The sequence below is a fragment of the Nicotiana sylvestris genome, chromosome 12 (assembly GCF_000393655.2).
Source record: "Nicotiana sylvestris chromosome 12, ASM39365v2, whole genome shotgun sequence".
NCBI lineage: Eukaryota > Viridiplantae > Streptophyta > Magnoliopsida > Solanales > Solanaceae > Nicotiana > Nicotiana sylvestris.
This window is the reverse complement of record NC_091068.1, coordinates 30,441,593-30,458,188: the sequence shown is the minus strand read 5'-3', so window position 1 is coordinate 30,458,188 and position 16,596 is coordinate 30,441,593. Positions and strand designations below refer to the sequence as shown.

Genomic DNA, 16,596 nt, shown 5'->3' with positions numbered 1-16,596 from the left:
TACGTGTGTAAGATTATTATGGTACACAGAAAGTGTGTAAGCGGAATTTGGGCCATAGTTTGGGTGGCAACTTATGTAATTTCCCCTACAAAAAGTAGACACAAAAGCAGAGGTTTTCCATTATCTCCTTATATTAGTTATTAGTTTTTCTTTTATTGTCTTCAGATTTTTTATTTTTTTTTTGTATATTCATCTTTAGCTAATGAAGGATTGAAATACCCCGATAAATAATTTAGCCACAAGTAAAAAAATTCAATAAAGGCTATATAGAAAAAATTTAACAAACTAGATAGAGAACGGGAATTTTTTATTCACTTATAAATTCTTGAATATCTCTACATCGAAGCTACCTCTCCACCTTAGAAACCATGTAGCTACACCCCTTTTTACACAAATAGCCGTTCATATTCTTTGTTTACTTTTTTTCTAGCCATATACATAGATTATACATTGATTATACACATATAATATACAAAATATGCATACATTATACCTCCACCGGCGATTTTTAGTTTAAATAATTGGTGAACGACTATTTGGGTTAATTCTCCATTTATAATACTACAAATCAAACTTGACTAGAATTTAGAAAATTTACTCCTACATGGATTCGATTGTGAATCCTAATTAGATAGAATTAAATAGAGTAACAAATACCAAATCCCAGAGAGCTTAGGAATACTAATTAATCTCGGTTTAATTTCCAACAGTTTTCTTTAAACCAAGATCTTCAAACTTGAGCATGTAACGAGTAACATCAAACCTTGTAGAAGTCAAATACTTTAGGCTCTCATTAATTTTCTAAAATATGTTGCATCAACAAAATCAGAAGCGCAATCCTTAATCAATTTCATCTTCTCTTCAAAATTGATCATAATTGATTTGGCTTTACCTATGATACATCCTTTCAAAATATCAATAACATATTTTTCTTTTACTATGAAATCATCTACTTCTCCATTTGCCTTGTGGTTGGCCTTGTACACCCATTCAATTCCAATTAGTCGTCCTATAGTTTTTAGAGTAATGCCATCAATAAACATTTCATCATACTCCTTGAAATATGCAATCTCGAATAATGGCACAAAATTTATTCCATTTTCGATATCTGTAATCATGAGTTATTATGGTTCTGGATCCCAAGCTAGTTCCGTCTCAATCTTGAATAGATCACCAGAACTTTTCTCTTGGTGTATCATTATACTTCTTTATTACTAGGATCATCTTGACTATCAAGTAAGTTTTCTTGTAAATACCATCCTCTTTCAGTGGTGCACCACTTGCAACTAAATCATCTATTTTAACTTTTCCTTCGATTCTTGCTCCTCTATTTTTGAATTCTAACCTTCTTGATTTATTTTCGCAAAATTTGTTATCTTTTTTTTTGTAGGTTGATCATTGATCTCCTTCGGTAGCAATACCTCCTCCATTATTTTATATCTCTGTTGATTAAGGGACATCTAATATGTCACGAAATCACATTCTAAATCATCAAGTCTTATGGTGTTAAGTGTAACGACCCGATCGGTCATTTTGAGCTCTAGCGCGTCGTTTGGTAGTTTGAGGTTATGAGTAGCTTCACTTCAAGAATTATGACTTGTACGCATGGTCGGAATTGAATTTTGGGAAGTTCAGAGTGGATTTGGAAAGAAAATTCTCATTTCGGAAGCTTTAAGTTGAAAGAATTAAGTAAGGGTCGATTTATAAGTAAACGACCTCGGAATTAGGATTTAAAGGCTCTAACAGGTTCGTATGATGATTTTAGACTTGGGCATATGTCCGAATCGGGTTTTGGATGACCCGGGAGCGTTTCGGTGCCTATTGTGGAAGTTGACATTTTGGAAGAATTTCATAAATATGGGTTGAAGTGCATTTCAATGCTATCGATGTCCTATTGGGATTTCGAATCTGGGAGTAGCTCCGTATGGTGATTCAGGTATTGGGAGCGCGATCGGAAGTGGATTTGGAGGCCCGTAGGTCATTTTGGGTCATTTGGCTTAAGTTAGAAATTTGAAGGTTTTTGGAGAAGTTTGACCGGAAGTGGACTTTTTGATATTGGGGTCGGATTCTGATTCCGGAAGTTGGAGTAGGTCCGTAATATCAAATATGACTTGTGTGCAAAATTTAAGGTCAATCGGACGTGATTTGATAGGTTTTGACATCGAGTGAAGAAAATCGAAGATCTAAAGTTTATCAAGTTCGAAATTGAGTATGATTCGTGATTTTAGCGTTGTTTGATGTGATTTGAGGCCTCAAGCAGGTCCATATTATGGTTTGGGATTGGCTGGTATGTTTGGTCGGGGCCCGAGGGACCTCGGGTGGATTCTAGGTGGTAATATACGACATTGTCCAGGCCTCGTTTAATTACTTTGCATGCAAGATTTGTTAGATACATGCAGTTTGACCTTGATGGCAAGATAATATCGCACTCACAATCCAATTGTCTTTTTTTTTTTTCAATTGTGCAGTTGTGTTACTCATCAATGTTGTACCTTCTAGAGTTTTCAAATCCTTCGTTAATAATGGACCATAATCCAACAATATTTAAAAAATTCTTTTTCTGTTGATACCAAGTTTCAAAATTATTTTTGTCATCAAACACAAAAAAATGAGACAACCAAGTGATAGAATATCCATATATTTTTAGGATCTCATACCTGCTTTGACAGATCTCACATAGGCTTCGATACCAATTTAAAGGATTGAAATACCCCAAAAAATAATTTAAGCACAAGCAAAAAATTCAACAAAGGCTATACAGAAAAAATTTATCAAACTAGAGACCAAACATGGTATGAGGCTTTTTTATTTATTTATAAACTCTTGAATCTCTCTACATCGATGCTATCTCTCTACCTAAAAAATTATGTAGCTACACCCCTATTTATAATACTAAAAACCAAATTTGACTGGAATTTAGAAAACCTATTCCTACATGATTCCGACTGTGAATCCTAATTAGACAGAATTAAATAAACTACTCCATCCGTTTTAATTTATGTGAACTTATTTGACTGGGCACAGAGTTTAAGAAAAAATGAAGACTTTTAAAATTTGTGGTCCTAAACAAGTCAGAAAGAGGCCTAGGATACTTGTGTGGTTATAAAAGCTTCACATTAAGGGTAGAATTGTAAGTTTAAGCTAAATTGTTACCAAATTTAGAAAGTGGTCATTCTTTTTTGATAGACCAAAAAGGAAATGGGTTCACATAAACTGGAACAGAGTGAGTAACAAATATCATAGACAATTTAGGAATACTAATTAATCTTAGTTTAATTTTCAACTTCTAAAAACTCAAAGGCTTTTTTTCCTCTCTTTATTTGTCACTTCTCAATATTAAGATATTGATTTTATTGTGGATGAAATTTTTTCACAAATTTTAAGAATATGATACCAGTAGCTAAATAGTAGAATGAAAAAAAATATTGTTAAACCTCTTTATAACAGTCTCATATGTCCATATTTTTTGGCCTATATTAACGATTAATTGTTATACACCTATACTAACATTTAAAATTTAGATCTTATTTGGTTGTTATAAACAAAATTACCAAAAAATAGTTTTTTCAATTTTTTTATATTTAAAAGATAAAAAATATATTTAGAATTAACATCTCAAAAGATATTCATATTTCATTAATTAAAATTTTAAATAATTAGTACGATATCAATACATCCGTAACTAGTTGTTACATTTATTTTATCTAGGGAGTTTAGCAATTTTATTATGTTCAAAAATATTATTTTTTGTTGTTTGAAAAATACTTAATTTTTTCAAAACTTATTTGTTACCTTAAATTTCCCTTTTTTTTGCTCGAAAAGTAAACGCGGTAAGTTCTCCCTCCTTTTCCAAAATATTTCCCGAATCTTTCCCTCTTTTAATTCCATTATTATGCCTCTAGTCCTAAATTTTCTCTTTTCAACATTTCGGCTGAATTGCTTCTTCTCTAGTGCACTGCTTCCCTTCAGATGCGCTCTCTCGCAATTTTCTGTCCATATTAGTTACATTTTGTAAGTATTATTCTTCTTCTCAATTTATGGCTCCTGCTATGATTTTTGAATCACGGATTATGTCTTTTGTGTTGCTCCATTGTTTCAATTTAAGTAGTTTTTTATTAAGGTGTTTTCAGGCTAGGAATACGATTTATTGGTATTGCAGTGTGTCTTGGGAATTTTTGAAGTGAAGTATCCATTTGGGCGAATCAACTTCAGAATGTCACTGCTCGTCTAAAGGTGGTTTTTTTCTTTTTTTTTCTTTTCCTCTTAATTTTATTTATTTTCTTTATCTTAGTAGCAGTAGAATTTGGGTTTTTCAGTTGTAGTTATTGCTTGAACCAGTAATGAAACCCTTATGGACAATCTAGCTTGAAATTTATTCTCTTTTTTAAAGAGTGTTGATATTCGAGGAAAGACCATTAGATATTTTGCTTCAGGCTAGAGACTACTCAGTGTTGTAGTAAGAAGCTCCTTTGTTTAAGGTAAAGCTTTTCCAGATTCCAATTAGAATTTAGTTCTGTTGTGTGATGTTGAAATTGATTGACCCACAAATTAATATAATATGGGAGACATGAGCGGCTCAAGTATATGCAGAGCCTAAGACCAAAGTTTAATATGAGGCCTAATTTTTTAAAAGAAAGTTATAGCATACGTTTTTATTTGAAGTATATACTTCTAACTTCTTGAGATACAAAGTTGTTAATAATCTTTTTTTATAATTGATTTTCTCTAATTGTCTTTATTCAATTGATAATATAGCCAGCTCATTTAATCTTTCTTGAGATATTGTAGATATTAGATAATATTTTATAGAGCAATAGAAGTATAGAATTATTGGAAGCTTAAAAGTATTGTTGAACAGTGGAGCTAATGATATCTTGTAGAAATAAAGTGAGTAATGAAATATTGGAGAAAGCAATTGAGTAAGAATATTAAAAAGAAAGAAAGAAAATATATAAGGGTTTCTGAAATATAAAGATATTGGAGAAAAGAAAGATTGACTTGGACATATTAAGAAAGGGAGAGTGAATTTTTTTATACATTATCTAATGAAGAAGTAAAACTGAAATATTGAGAAAACTATTCATCTATCCATTTTGAATATGTCAAATTATTACTTTATTTACATATCTAAAGAGCTCTATTTCCTCTTATATTAAAAACTCTAATTTTGTATTAAAAGTACTAAATATCATTTTTTTAAATACCTATAAGCCTATTCGTTTTAAAAAATGCCCCCCCCCCCCAAATTTGTGGGCCTAAGGCCCATGCCTTACCTCTCATCACGTTAGAGTCGGCGCTGATGGGAGAGCATAAATGCATTTTATTCTGTCGATTATTCAGTCAGGGAACTTCCTAATGTTTTTCTCACTTCTATATTGAGGAATATCAAGACAGTACAAGGTCTTTAATGAATACATATCTTTTACTTGCTATGGTGACAAATTTTTCCTTCTCTAGCTCATACTTTAGTAGTTTAGTTTTTCACTTTCCTTAGAAAATGAATTACTGCAAATGAAAACTTCCTCTAGTAATATGTCTTGCATCATATCATTATTGCAGATGTGCACGTTTCTAAGAGTACTGGACATGGTATAACTTCAAACCCGCTATCAGGTAAGTTGACTCATTTTGTTGTAAAAACTAGTTTATGTACGGCTCGCATAAGTTTTTGAGCATATTTTATATATGCCTTCAAATTTGAATAATTCTAGCATACAAAGATCATTAGGCAGGTAATTATTTGTATGCTATTGATGTTTTATTTATTTGAAAAAAAGAAAATGAACTCCAACTTTCTATATAATTATTCGAGATTGAGGGTGAAGAACATGAGCCTTACATCGAAGTATTTCAATCATAAATATGGTGTACTATGTAGATGATGTTTTCAATTAAGGATGAAGTATTTTTAGTAAACCTAAAGCTAAGAGATTTATATGATACATAAGAAGTTATGGAAGATGAAGGTTATGAGAATGAGTCATACTAATAGTTGGGATATAACTAGTTACAGACCATCTAATTGATGATGTAGTCGAGGCAAATACTGCTACTTATTTAGCAACAAATGCATATAAATTCGAATAAATTTTTTATTTAATATGGTATTTTATCTAAAGGTAACAATATTGCATCTTTAAGTAGTACTTATTTATTTCGTTTATAGATATGTTTAGAGATGATATTCATATTTGGTTTAAAGCTATGTTCAGAAATGATATTCACATTTGATTCACCTTATTTTTTATATCTTGCATTCGTATGTGTTCCCATAAAAGGATCTCTTACTGTGGAGTAATTCTAGGGACAAAAACTTTGATGAAGCCAACTTGATTGAATGCTAATCTATGCATATTTTGGTTTAACAGATTGATATGTTGTTATGATGGCATTGAGTGGTAAGTTATGCTTGTTAACTCATCTCCTAAATCTTTTCACATCTTTTCCTTAGGTTACATTAAGTAACTAAAAGTAATTTGTTATATATTCTCTTGTAGTTTTTACTGATAATACAGATACTAGTGGAATTCATGCCTTAGAAAAAGTTTTGCGCCTTTTAATTTGTTGCTTCTTTTGTTTGAAGTTGGATCCAACAGATTTTAACATGCTTGGTTTGTTTAACTAACTACTCCTATCAGACCACTCCTATTTTATTCAGTTCATTTCTTCTGCTTCAATTTCATAGTGTTATTAGCCTTCAGTTTTGATGCAAGTATGTTAATCACTAGGATAGATTACAGCTTATAATTTATTTGTTTGATTCTAAATGTTAGAAAACTTATAGTGGTTAACTTATGATTTATTAGTTACATTATGATTTTCGTGAATATATGGCAAGAATTTATGCTATCAAGTAAATAGTTTGTGGATGTAAGTGTTGTGATGATATCCAAGGAAATAGCTTTGTACTTTAGCTCTTATTCATGCGAGTATCTAACAACTTCTGTTCAATGCTATTGTTGGATCAAGTAACAGATTTATTTGTAAGAAGAATCAGATCTTTTGTTTATTTATATACCCAGATCTTCCTTTTAGCTTGTTGGCAAAATTTTATTCCTTTATAAGTTTTTGATCAAAATTCTCCGTTTCAGCATGTGATGTGTAGAGTGAGCCTACTTTATTCGGTGGATGTGAGAATATGATCAGGTGACAGCAATACAAATCGCCAAGCAAATACTTAGCACATCTGCATATTTACTTATTATGGGCAACTGTAGAATGTATAATGTTTAAATTATCAAATATGTGTTTTTATAACTTTAGTGTGATATGAATTTGAATGTGTTGATGTTTGTTACTATAGATATTCTTAATGGAATTGGATTTATGTTGTATGAGTTATTGAGTTTATTTTTTGAATCCTTGAATTAAAATTTTCCATTATTGTGGCAGTTATAAGCTGCCAATGATTATTTTTTTTTAAAAGATTGAGATCAAATTGTGGGGGTTTATAACCCTCTCACATTATTTTTTTTAAAAACACAGAGATCATATTTTGGGTGTTACAAACCGCCGCCAATTGCCTTTAAAAACCGCCACAAATTAAAAATTTATATTGTGGCGGTCGTCGTGGAGGTTTTACAAAATTGCCACAGAAATGCTCGTGGCGAAGGTAACTGTGGCGTTTTTTGAAACCGCCACAATTCATTTTGTAGGGGTCAAAAACCGCCAAAAAACTTAAAAATACCCCCCCCCCCCCACACACACACACAAAATGAGCCTTTTCTTGTAGTGGAGTAAAATATCAATAGATTCTTATGAGTAATATTAACTCCATCAACCAATAAATCAGATAAATTAATTAGTTAATTCAAGTGAAAAATACAATAAGATTGCTAGATAGTCCATAACCCTAGATCGTTTTCATTGCATTGATAACATAAAAATCAACTCGGCCTCTGTTCATAGTTTCCTATTTATTTTTCTTTATTTTAATTACTCCGTTTAGAATCAAACCTTCTCGGTTTAATTCTTGTTTAGATTATTAAGATAGTTTAATTTAGTTAATAGTTAATCACAAGTCCTTATGAATTCGATATTCAATTTTTAGTCACTTTATTACTTGACGATGCATATATTTGCGTTTGCGTTTGACTGCAACATAGACACGGTACGTAGTTTATAGTCTCTCCTAAAAATGTCGAACTTTATTTCATTCTTTAGTGGGACTCAACAAAGATCATGACTAGGTCCTTGACACTCTTTCTGATTCGGCAAATCCTTGATTGTGATCTATGCGTTGTTAGTGATGGTAATCCTAGGTTTAGAGGACAATGCACATGCCAATTTCGAGAAGCCAAATTCATTGGCTAAGCATGCATAGGACCTAAATGTAATTTGACACTAAATAATCTCTCAAATTTGATAAAATGATGTGATCTTTTAAGATTATCTCACGTCTAGATCTTATGACTGACATAATTATATTATAACTTTGTTGTAATTGAATGGGAATAATGGTCTCATTGGCTAAGTATGATCTTAAGACTAGATCTTCTATAGGATTAATAGTCTTATCAAGATTAAATAGAAATCTCTCCTATGTGCTCAGTTTGACTAATCTCCCATATGCTTGGGCAAAACTTAAATCCTCACTATAAATAATATTTTAACAAATTAAGATCTTTCTACTACTCCTTTCATGTCATCTGCGACAGATTAAGGTCGAGGCCTAATTTTCCCTAAGGCCCGTGTGGCCATAAATGTTTTTTACTTTTTTCGGAATGAGTTTTTGGCCGTTTCAAATTTCACTTAAGCTAAATTTTGAAATTTTTCGAAAATTTAACACACTCCAAAAAGCTGTTTTTGAATTTTTTTACTTCAAATCATTCACAAAAATTCAAAAACAGTTCCATATTGTATTCATATCCAAATATAACTCTAATTTACAAATACCATTTTTTTATTTGAATTTTTTTTTTAACTTTTTTCTGGAATTTTACAATTCTTATGTTCACGCCCACTTTATAATAATTTGTGGGCGAATGTTCTTACTTTATTTTAGGCAGGGGATAAGATTCTTACATTAAGACAATATGAACAGATGTACAATGTTCTTTATAAACACAACAATTATCGTTAGCATTCCTACAAAAAAGGAACAATAATAATATGATAAAAGAAATATATGTAGAAGATCTTCTAAATCAATTCGTTTAACTCTTCTCTAGTAGATAGTGCTTTCCAGACATTTTATATAAATGTTTCTTTAGCAATATACATGCAGTTGAACCATAAAATATTTTATCACATGTTACCGTAGCACCTTCCTTTTCCAACGCCTTCAGATTTTGTAAAAGATTTTTATTCTACTAATGATTACTTTGTAATTGGATAATGATTAGTTTAGTTAAGTTTGATTTAGATCTTGGGAAGACTATGGCATGCCTTACTTAATAAATTACTGTCAATAGAATCTATTATATATGGTTTCGAAAATTAATTTGGATGAAATAAGAGATATATTTTGGATGGTTGGAACCAAAAGCTGTGTAAAAGCAATTAGAAGAATTTGTTTGGTTGGAGGGATTATTAAGTATAATCATTGTAGAGAAATCCCGTATTATACATTCCTTTTTTATTTTGCTGCTTTACATTTCTGATATAAGAATTATCCGAATAACTTAGACCTCAATTGGGTATTATGGAAAAATTAGGTGTTATATTAGGCTTGATACAACATGTGATAGGTAATTTCAGTACTAGCAATATGAGTAATATTAATTTATGTATAAATAATGTTTACATTATAATATAGTGCATGTATATATGACTAGCTCATTAGCCAAAATGATCCGTGGGGTTGTTTGACTAACTGTTGAGTTATGCGGCCATTATAACGAAATACTTATTTATGTGGTGAATAATAATGTAATTTTTCCATTTTTTTTTTCGTGAAATCGACCAAATTCAGTTGTTTTGTTTTGCACCAAAACGTGAATTTTTTTTTTTTCGACTCATCCGGTCGGTATAGTTTAGTTTTTAAGAAATCGCCCAACTTAAGTCGGTTTTTCATTTAAAATTAATATTCAGAAAATCATTCAATTTTTTGGTCAACTAATCGACCAATTTCAGTCCGTAATTTTATTTTTTAATAAAATTGAATGAACCGGTCGGTTATTTTCGTACAAAAATGCGATTAATAATAAGTATAAATAAAAAATATTAAAGTTTTAAACCAACAAGCACCAACGGTCTAGTGGTAGAATAGTTTCATGCCATAGTACAAACCTTGGTTCGATTCTTAGATAGTGTATTTTTTAATTGCATAAATTTAAAACATTGATCAATTTTGGTCATTTTTTTGCTTCGTACTAGAATTTTTCTGGCCCGCCCAATTCAGTCGATTTTTGGTTGGTAATAATTAAGAACTAAACCGCATTCGCTCTTTTTTTGGTTGAAAAGAAACTATTTTTTAGTAGTGTATATGAGTAAATATTATGCATTGAATTATTATGTAGGGATTTCCTAATCTAAGGACATCATTATTTTTAATAAACTTGTCCATATGTTGCTGATACTCATATGCTTGTTTCACATTTTATCACATATAAATTAATACATAAATTTTCACACATTATATTAGTATTACTTATAAGAGATAACCTTACTCCCTATGTCCTAATTTGTTTGATGCATTCCAAATTTTGAGAGTTGAACTTCTCAATTTTGATCGCGAATTCAGATATATAATTTTAAGTTATTTTTTAAATAAAATTTATTTATTTGAAAACCATATAAAAAAATTTACAATTTATAATAAGTAATAATAAAAAAAATATTTAAAAGGCATATAAAAAACTCATAATCAAAGCAAAATTTGTTTAACTTTCGAAATTCGAAATGTATCAAATAATTTGGAAGGGGGCAATACTAATTATGTGAGATTTTATACGAGAAAGTAAAGGTTGCATAAGTAATAGAGTATTAAAAATGTCCTTGTACTTCAGAGTTCAGACGAAATGACCAATGGTTTAAATGAGACTCTCTTTCAATCTGAAATCTACGGAAAGCCAATTTATCAACTATCACTTTCATCCTATCTTCCCTCCCCTTATAACCCGTTTGGTCAAGTTGCAAAAATCAGCTTATTTTGAAAAGTGTTTTTCCTCAAAAGTGTTTTTCTCAAAAGTACTTCCGGTAAGAAGCAGTTTGTATTTGGCTAATTAATTTGAAAAGCACTTCTGAGCAGCAATTTGTATTTGGCCAAGCTTTAAAAAACTGCTTCTAAGTATATTTTTTTTCAAAAGTACTTTTGAAGAGAATCTACTTTTTTCTGCTTCTCGAAAACTACTTCTGCTCTTCCTCAAAAGTACATTTTTTTCAAAAGTTTGGCCAAACAACTTAATTTTAGAAAAAAATCAGTTTTGACAAAAAAAAAATACTTTTAGTTAGAAAAAGCTTGGCCAAACATGCTATTAAACTCTTTCTCAATGGCCGTTGAAAGGGTTTCAGTTGCAGAGTTGCAGCGTGGACCACAATGTATGAAGCCCAAAAAAGTATTGTTTAATTTGATCTGATTGCTGCAAATGTTCTGATTGAATTAGAATGACAAAACTATGACAATATGTGAGAAACTAGTTGTATTAAGTATTTTTTTTTCTCTAACAATTTTTTGGATCCAGATTTTTGTGAATCCGAAAGTATAAAATTGGAGTTCACAAATTTGTAAGACAAAAAGTAATCTCATACAACTAATGACAGTTGTATGAGACACACAATAAAACTTCTCCTTAGTTATTGTTATACACATAGTATTTTACTTAACACACAAGAAAAGAAATACGTTTCTCATATGTTACTCAATATCTAAAATGGCATTTTAATGGTTTAAGTTAGTACAGAAATGCATCCCTTTTTTATTTTGTATTTTTTTGTGATACATTTTTCTTTTTAATCTATCCCAGTTACCTGCACTTTCGTTTCTCGTCGTATGATTGATGTTTTCGAGACTTCCATATGTTCATATTAGCTTATTCAAAATTCTATATCCTTAAACACCAATTATCAAATAAACTTAGTACTCTCCCTATTTCAATTAATATATCATATTTATAGTATGTTTGGTCAAGTTTCAATAATTAGTTTATTTTGAGAATTGAAAAAGTATTTTTAGTGAGAAATAATTTGTATTTTATTAATTAATTTGAAAAACAATGCTAAATAACAATTAGTGTTTGGCCAAACTTTTAAAAAGTGTTTCTAAGTGTATTTTTCTCAAAAGTGTTTTTGAGGAGAAGCTACTTTTTCTGCTTCTCCAAACTATTTTTGGTTCTACTCAAAATTATTTTTTTCTTCTAAAAGCTTGGCCAAACACTTACACTTTGAAAAAAAAGTACTTTTTAAAGAAAAAAAAATATTTTTGACTTTAGAGAAGCTTGACCAAACACGCTATTAGTCTATTCAACAAAGAATAATATATTTTCTTATTTAAAAAAATTTATTTTTAATGAGATATTCTATGATTATACAAATACATATAATTTGTTTTAGATCATAAATTTTAAAAATATTATTTTAATTTAACGACAATCAAATATTGCCACATTAATTAAGACGGAAGAAGTATTAAGGTTCAACAAGGAGTCAACGGAGCGCGTTAGGAAGTAGGCCGGGAAACGCTTTTACAGTTCCTGCAAATTTCAGGAAACGCACAAAAATCAATTAAAAGTGGGCAATCAGTAGAAGGCAGTGCTGACTACTGTTTTGACTGAGTTATTTTGCCCTCTGACTTTATTTTCCATCTCTTATTGGTCCTTAATTCATGCATCTCCTCCAATAACACTGATTTCCAACTTTATAAATCAGAAATTAAAAACAACTTCCAAAGTTGATGCTAAAACTTTGGAACCAAACAAACTCAAATAAGTTGGTTCTTGGAACCAAAAAACTCAATAACTTTTTGATACTTTTGTTGCTGAAAAAGTTACACATCTATTTATCTTATTTCATATGATAATAAAGTATTCCCTCCGTTTCATATTAAATGAGATAGTTTGACTTGACACGGAGTTTAAGAAAAAAGAAGAAGACTTTAGGAACTTGTGGTCTTAAAAGCTTAAGGGGTAAAAAGTTTGTGAGGCCATGACATTTGTGTGGCTATAAAAACTTCTCATTAAGGATAAATGGGTAAAATGAAAGAGTTTAAATTGAATTATTTCCAAATTTAGAAATGTGTCATTTATTTTGGAACAGACTAAAAAGGAATGTACCTCATTTAATATGAAACGTAGGGAGTATTATATTTTGAATAGTTAAAGATTTCCTTAAATGTACTTTTTATTACATATTTTTTATTATGAAACTATTACTTTTAATCTTTTTGTGATTTTACATTACTGTATTTCTTCTCTATCCTATTGTGATTTTGCATGCTTTTGTGATTTTACATTACTGTATTTCTTTTCTATACTATTGTGATTTTGCATGCTTGTTTGGAGCCGAGGGTTTATCTATCGAAAATATTTTCTTTACCTGCACAAAGTAGAAGTAAGGTTGTGTACTCGCTATCCTCCCCGCACCTTACTTGTGAAATTATACTGTCATTTTGTTGTTGTTGTTGTATTACTTTTAATCTTTTTATTAGTATTTCATTTCAAATACAACATTTGCACCCTCTTACCCCACTTTCTTTCTCCTAACTCTATCTTACGCGGTTATGCATATGTTGATCCCAAGTGATCTTCCCACAAATTCACCAACAACCCAATAAGTTTTTACTAGTTTTTCTTGCATTATTTTTCATATCCGATATATTCATCAAATTAATAAAATGCAATATACATTTTATATATACTAAGGTAATATATTATTATATTAGTTTATAATTATTCAAATTAATATTTAAATTGCTACTGTGTGATTAGGGGGTACCGGGTTCGAGCAGTGGAAACAGCCTCATAAAGAAATGTAAGGTAAAACTGCGTACAATATACCCTCGTGATCCGGCCTTACTCGAATCCTGTACATAGCAAAAGCTTAGTGCTCCGAGATGCGCGATGATACTCTCCTCCAACTTTTTCCTCCTCTCTCTCCCCTTACCCCTACCCCTTATGTTGCTCCCAAGTGACTATCTCACAAAATCCACCACGTGCTCTTCTCTTAGATGTCTAAGGTGGACCTCCATTCCCCTCTTTACCATACACACTCCCCTCTTTTTCTCAAACACATACTTCTATTTAAACCTTTCTTTCCCTCTCTCTTCTCGCACAATCCTCTCTTTCTTTTCTCCTCTCCCTCTTCAAAATACTAAACACAACAAGAAAATGACTTCTACATCTGCAAATTATACTACTTGGGCTACAACCCAAAATTCTCATCCCTTTTCACCTTCAACTTCTTATTCTTCTTCTCATGTTGATTTTTCCCTCCCTTCAAAGTCCAGCTCCATGAAAAATCTCACAATTAGAAAAACTAACATCCACTCTGCTTTACAGTCCCCTGCTGTACTCATTTTCCCAAAACGGAAAAAACAAAATCCAACAATTCCCAACAAACAGTTACACTCTCAGCCTCAAACTCCTGACTTGAATCTTTTCCAGAGAGCAGCAGCAAAAGCTTTAGATATTGTTGAGAGCGCGTTAGTCTCACGCGAACTCCAAAATCCACTCCCTAAAACAGCTGACCCACGTGTCCAAATCGCCGGCAACTTTGCTCCGGTGCCGGAACAGCCCGTCCGGCATAATCTCCCCGTTACGGGGACAATTCCCGATTGCATTAACGGGGTTTATGTCCGTAACGGTGCTAATCCGCTCTTTGAACCAGTAGCGGGTCACCACCTTTTTGATGGCGACGGCATGATTCATGCCGTCACCATCGATGATAGCTCTGTGAGCTATTCTTGCCGTTTCACTGAAACGCAAAGATTAGTTCAAGAACGTGAATTGGGTCGCCCTGTTTTTCCAAAAGCCATTGGTGAACTTCATGGCCATTCTGGAATTGCGCGGCTATTGCTCTTCTACGCTCGTGGACTATTCGGGCTCGTGAATCATAGCCACGGCATGGGAGTGGCTAATGCCGGATTGGTTTACTTTAACAACAAACTTTTAGCCATGTCAGAAGATGATGTCCCGTATCAAGTTCAAATCTCGTCTTCTGGTGACCTTCAAACTGTTGGAAGGTACGATTTTGAGGAGCAATTAAAAAGCACAATGATTGCTCATCCGAAAATTGATCCTGTTTCGGGTGAGCTTTTTGCTTTGAGCTACGACGTAGTTCAAAAGCCTTACTTGAAGTACTTCATGTTTTCGACCGACGGGAAGAAATCACCTGACGTCGAAATCCCACTGGACGTCCCGACCATGATGCATGATTTTGCTATTACCGAGAATTATGTCGTAATTCCCGACCAGCAAGTTGTGTTCAAGCTTCAAGAAATGATCAAAGGTGGTTCACCAGTAATTTATGACAAAGACAAGAAATCCAGGTTCGGGATTCTACCCAAAAATGCTAAAGATTCGAAGAATATTATTTGGGTAGAATCACCCGAAACATTCTGTTTTCATTTATGGAATGCTTGGGAAGAGCCAGAGACAGATGAAGTAGTTGTCATTGGCTCATGCATGACACCACCAGACTCAATTTTCAACGAATGTAATGAGAATTTACAGAGTGTTTTGTCCGAAATAAGGCTCAATTTGAAGACAGGCGAATCGACGAAACGGGCTATAATTTCATCATCAGAACAAGTTAATTTGGAAGCCGGAATGGTTAATAGGAACAAACTTGGTCGAAAAACACAATATGCTTATCTTGCAATTGCAGAGCCATGGCCAAAAGTGTCAGGATTTGCAAAAGTGGACTTATCAACAGGGGAAGTTCAGAAATATATGTATGGAGATAAAAGATATGGAGGTGAGCCATTATTTTTACCGAGAAACGTAAATTCTGAGAACGAAGATGACGGTTTTATTCTTGCATTTTGCCATGACGAGAAGACATGGAAATCAGAACTACAAATTGTGAATGCTATGACTCTAGAATTGGAGGCTACTGTTAAACTTCCATCTAGAGTTCCATATGGATTTCATGGGACTTTTATTAGCTCAAAAGACTTGCAAAATCAAGTATAGTACTACAAAATTATTATTCGTATATACGTAAATATTAAAGGGGTAGAAAATTATACTATAAGTGTGTTATAAAGGAGATATTCAGAAACCAAGCTTGAAGCTTGTAGGTGTGTAGGTAGGATTAGAAAGGCTCAGATGGTTTCTGTTATCTTTCTTTTCTCTTTTTGCCAAATACATTATTATGTGTTTTTTACACTTTTTTTTTTGGTCATTGTATATGAGTGAATATTTATACGTATTGGCAGTATTATACTAGTTGCAACAAGCTTGAAAATGATGTTCAACTTTTCTTATGTTTTTCTCTTGGATGGGGGCTTGCAAATTTTAACATAGGATTAGGTTATTTCCAAAAAAGTATACCTCTTGCATTATTTGGTTTATTAAGAACTGACCAAAATAAGGTAGTCGACAAGATAATCCACATGTAGGCAACCGTCTGTTCCGAATCCATCAAGTATAAATTCTGAAAGAGTGTCATGTGTAATACATGATCACTTCATTCTTTCTACTACTTTTATTGTATTTG

The 16,596-nt window shown here is 31.8% G+C and overlaps 1 protein-coding gene and 1 long non-coding RNA gene across 2 annotated transcripts; both read left to right on the top strand.

The window, feature by feature from the left end:
- Window positions 1–5,560: 5,560 nt before the first annotated feature.
- On the top strand, window positions 5,561–7,166 carry LOC138884150 (uncharacterized). Its single transcript, XR_011404310.1, has 3 exons — window positions 5,561–5,613; window positions 6,369–6,398; window positions 7,092–7,166. It is a non-coding gene; the product is annotated as an uncharacterized lncRNA (long non-coding RNA).
- Window positions 7,167–14,170: 7,004 nt separating this feature from the next.
- On the top strand, window positions 14,171–16,347 carry LOC104249614 (9-cis-epoxycarotenoid dioxygenase NCED2, chloroplastic). The gene has a single exon (XM_009806074.2). The coding sequence runs from the start codon at window positions 14,265–14,267 to the stop codon at window positions 16,068–16,070; it is 1,806 nt and encodes a 601-aa protein (XP_009804376.1). The 5' UTR covers window positions 14,171–14,264; the 3' UTR covers window positions 16,071–16,347.
- Window positions 16,348–16,596: the final 249 nt, after the last annotated feature.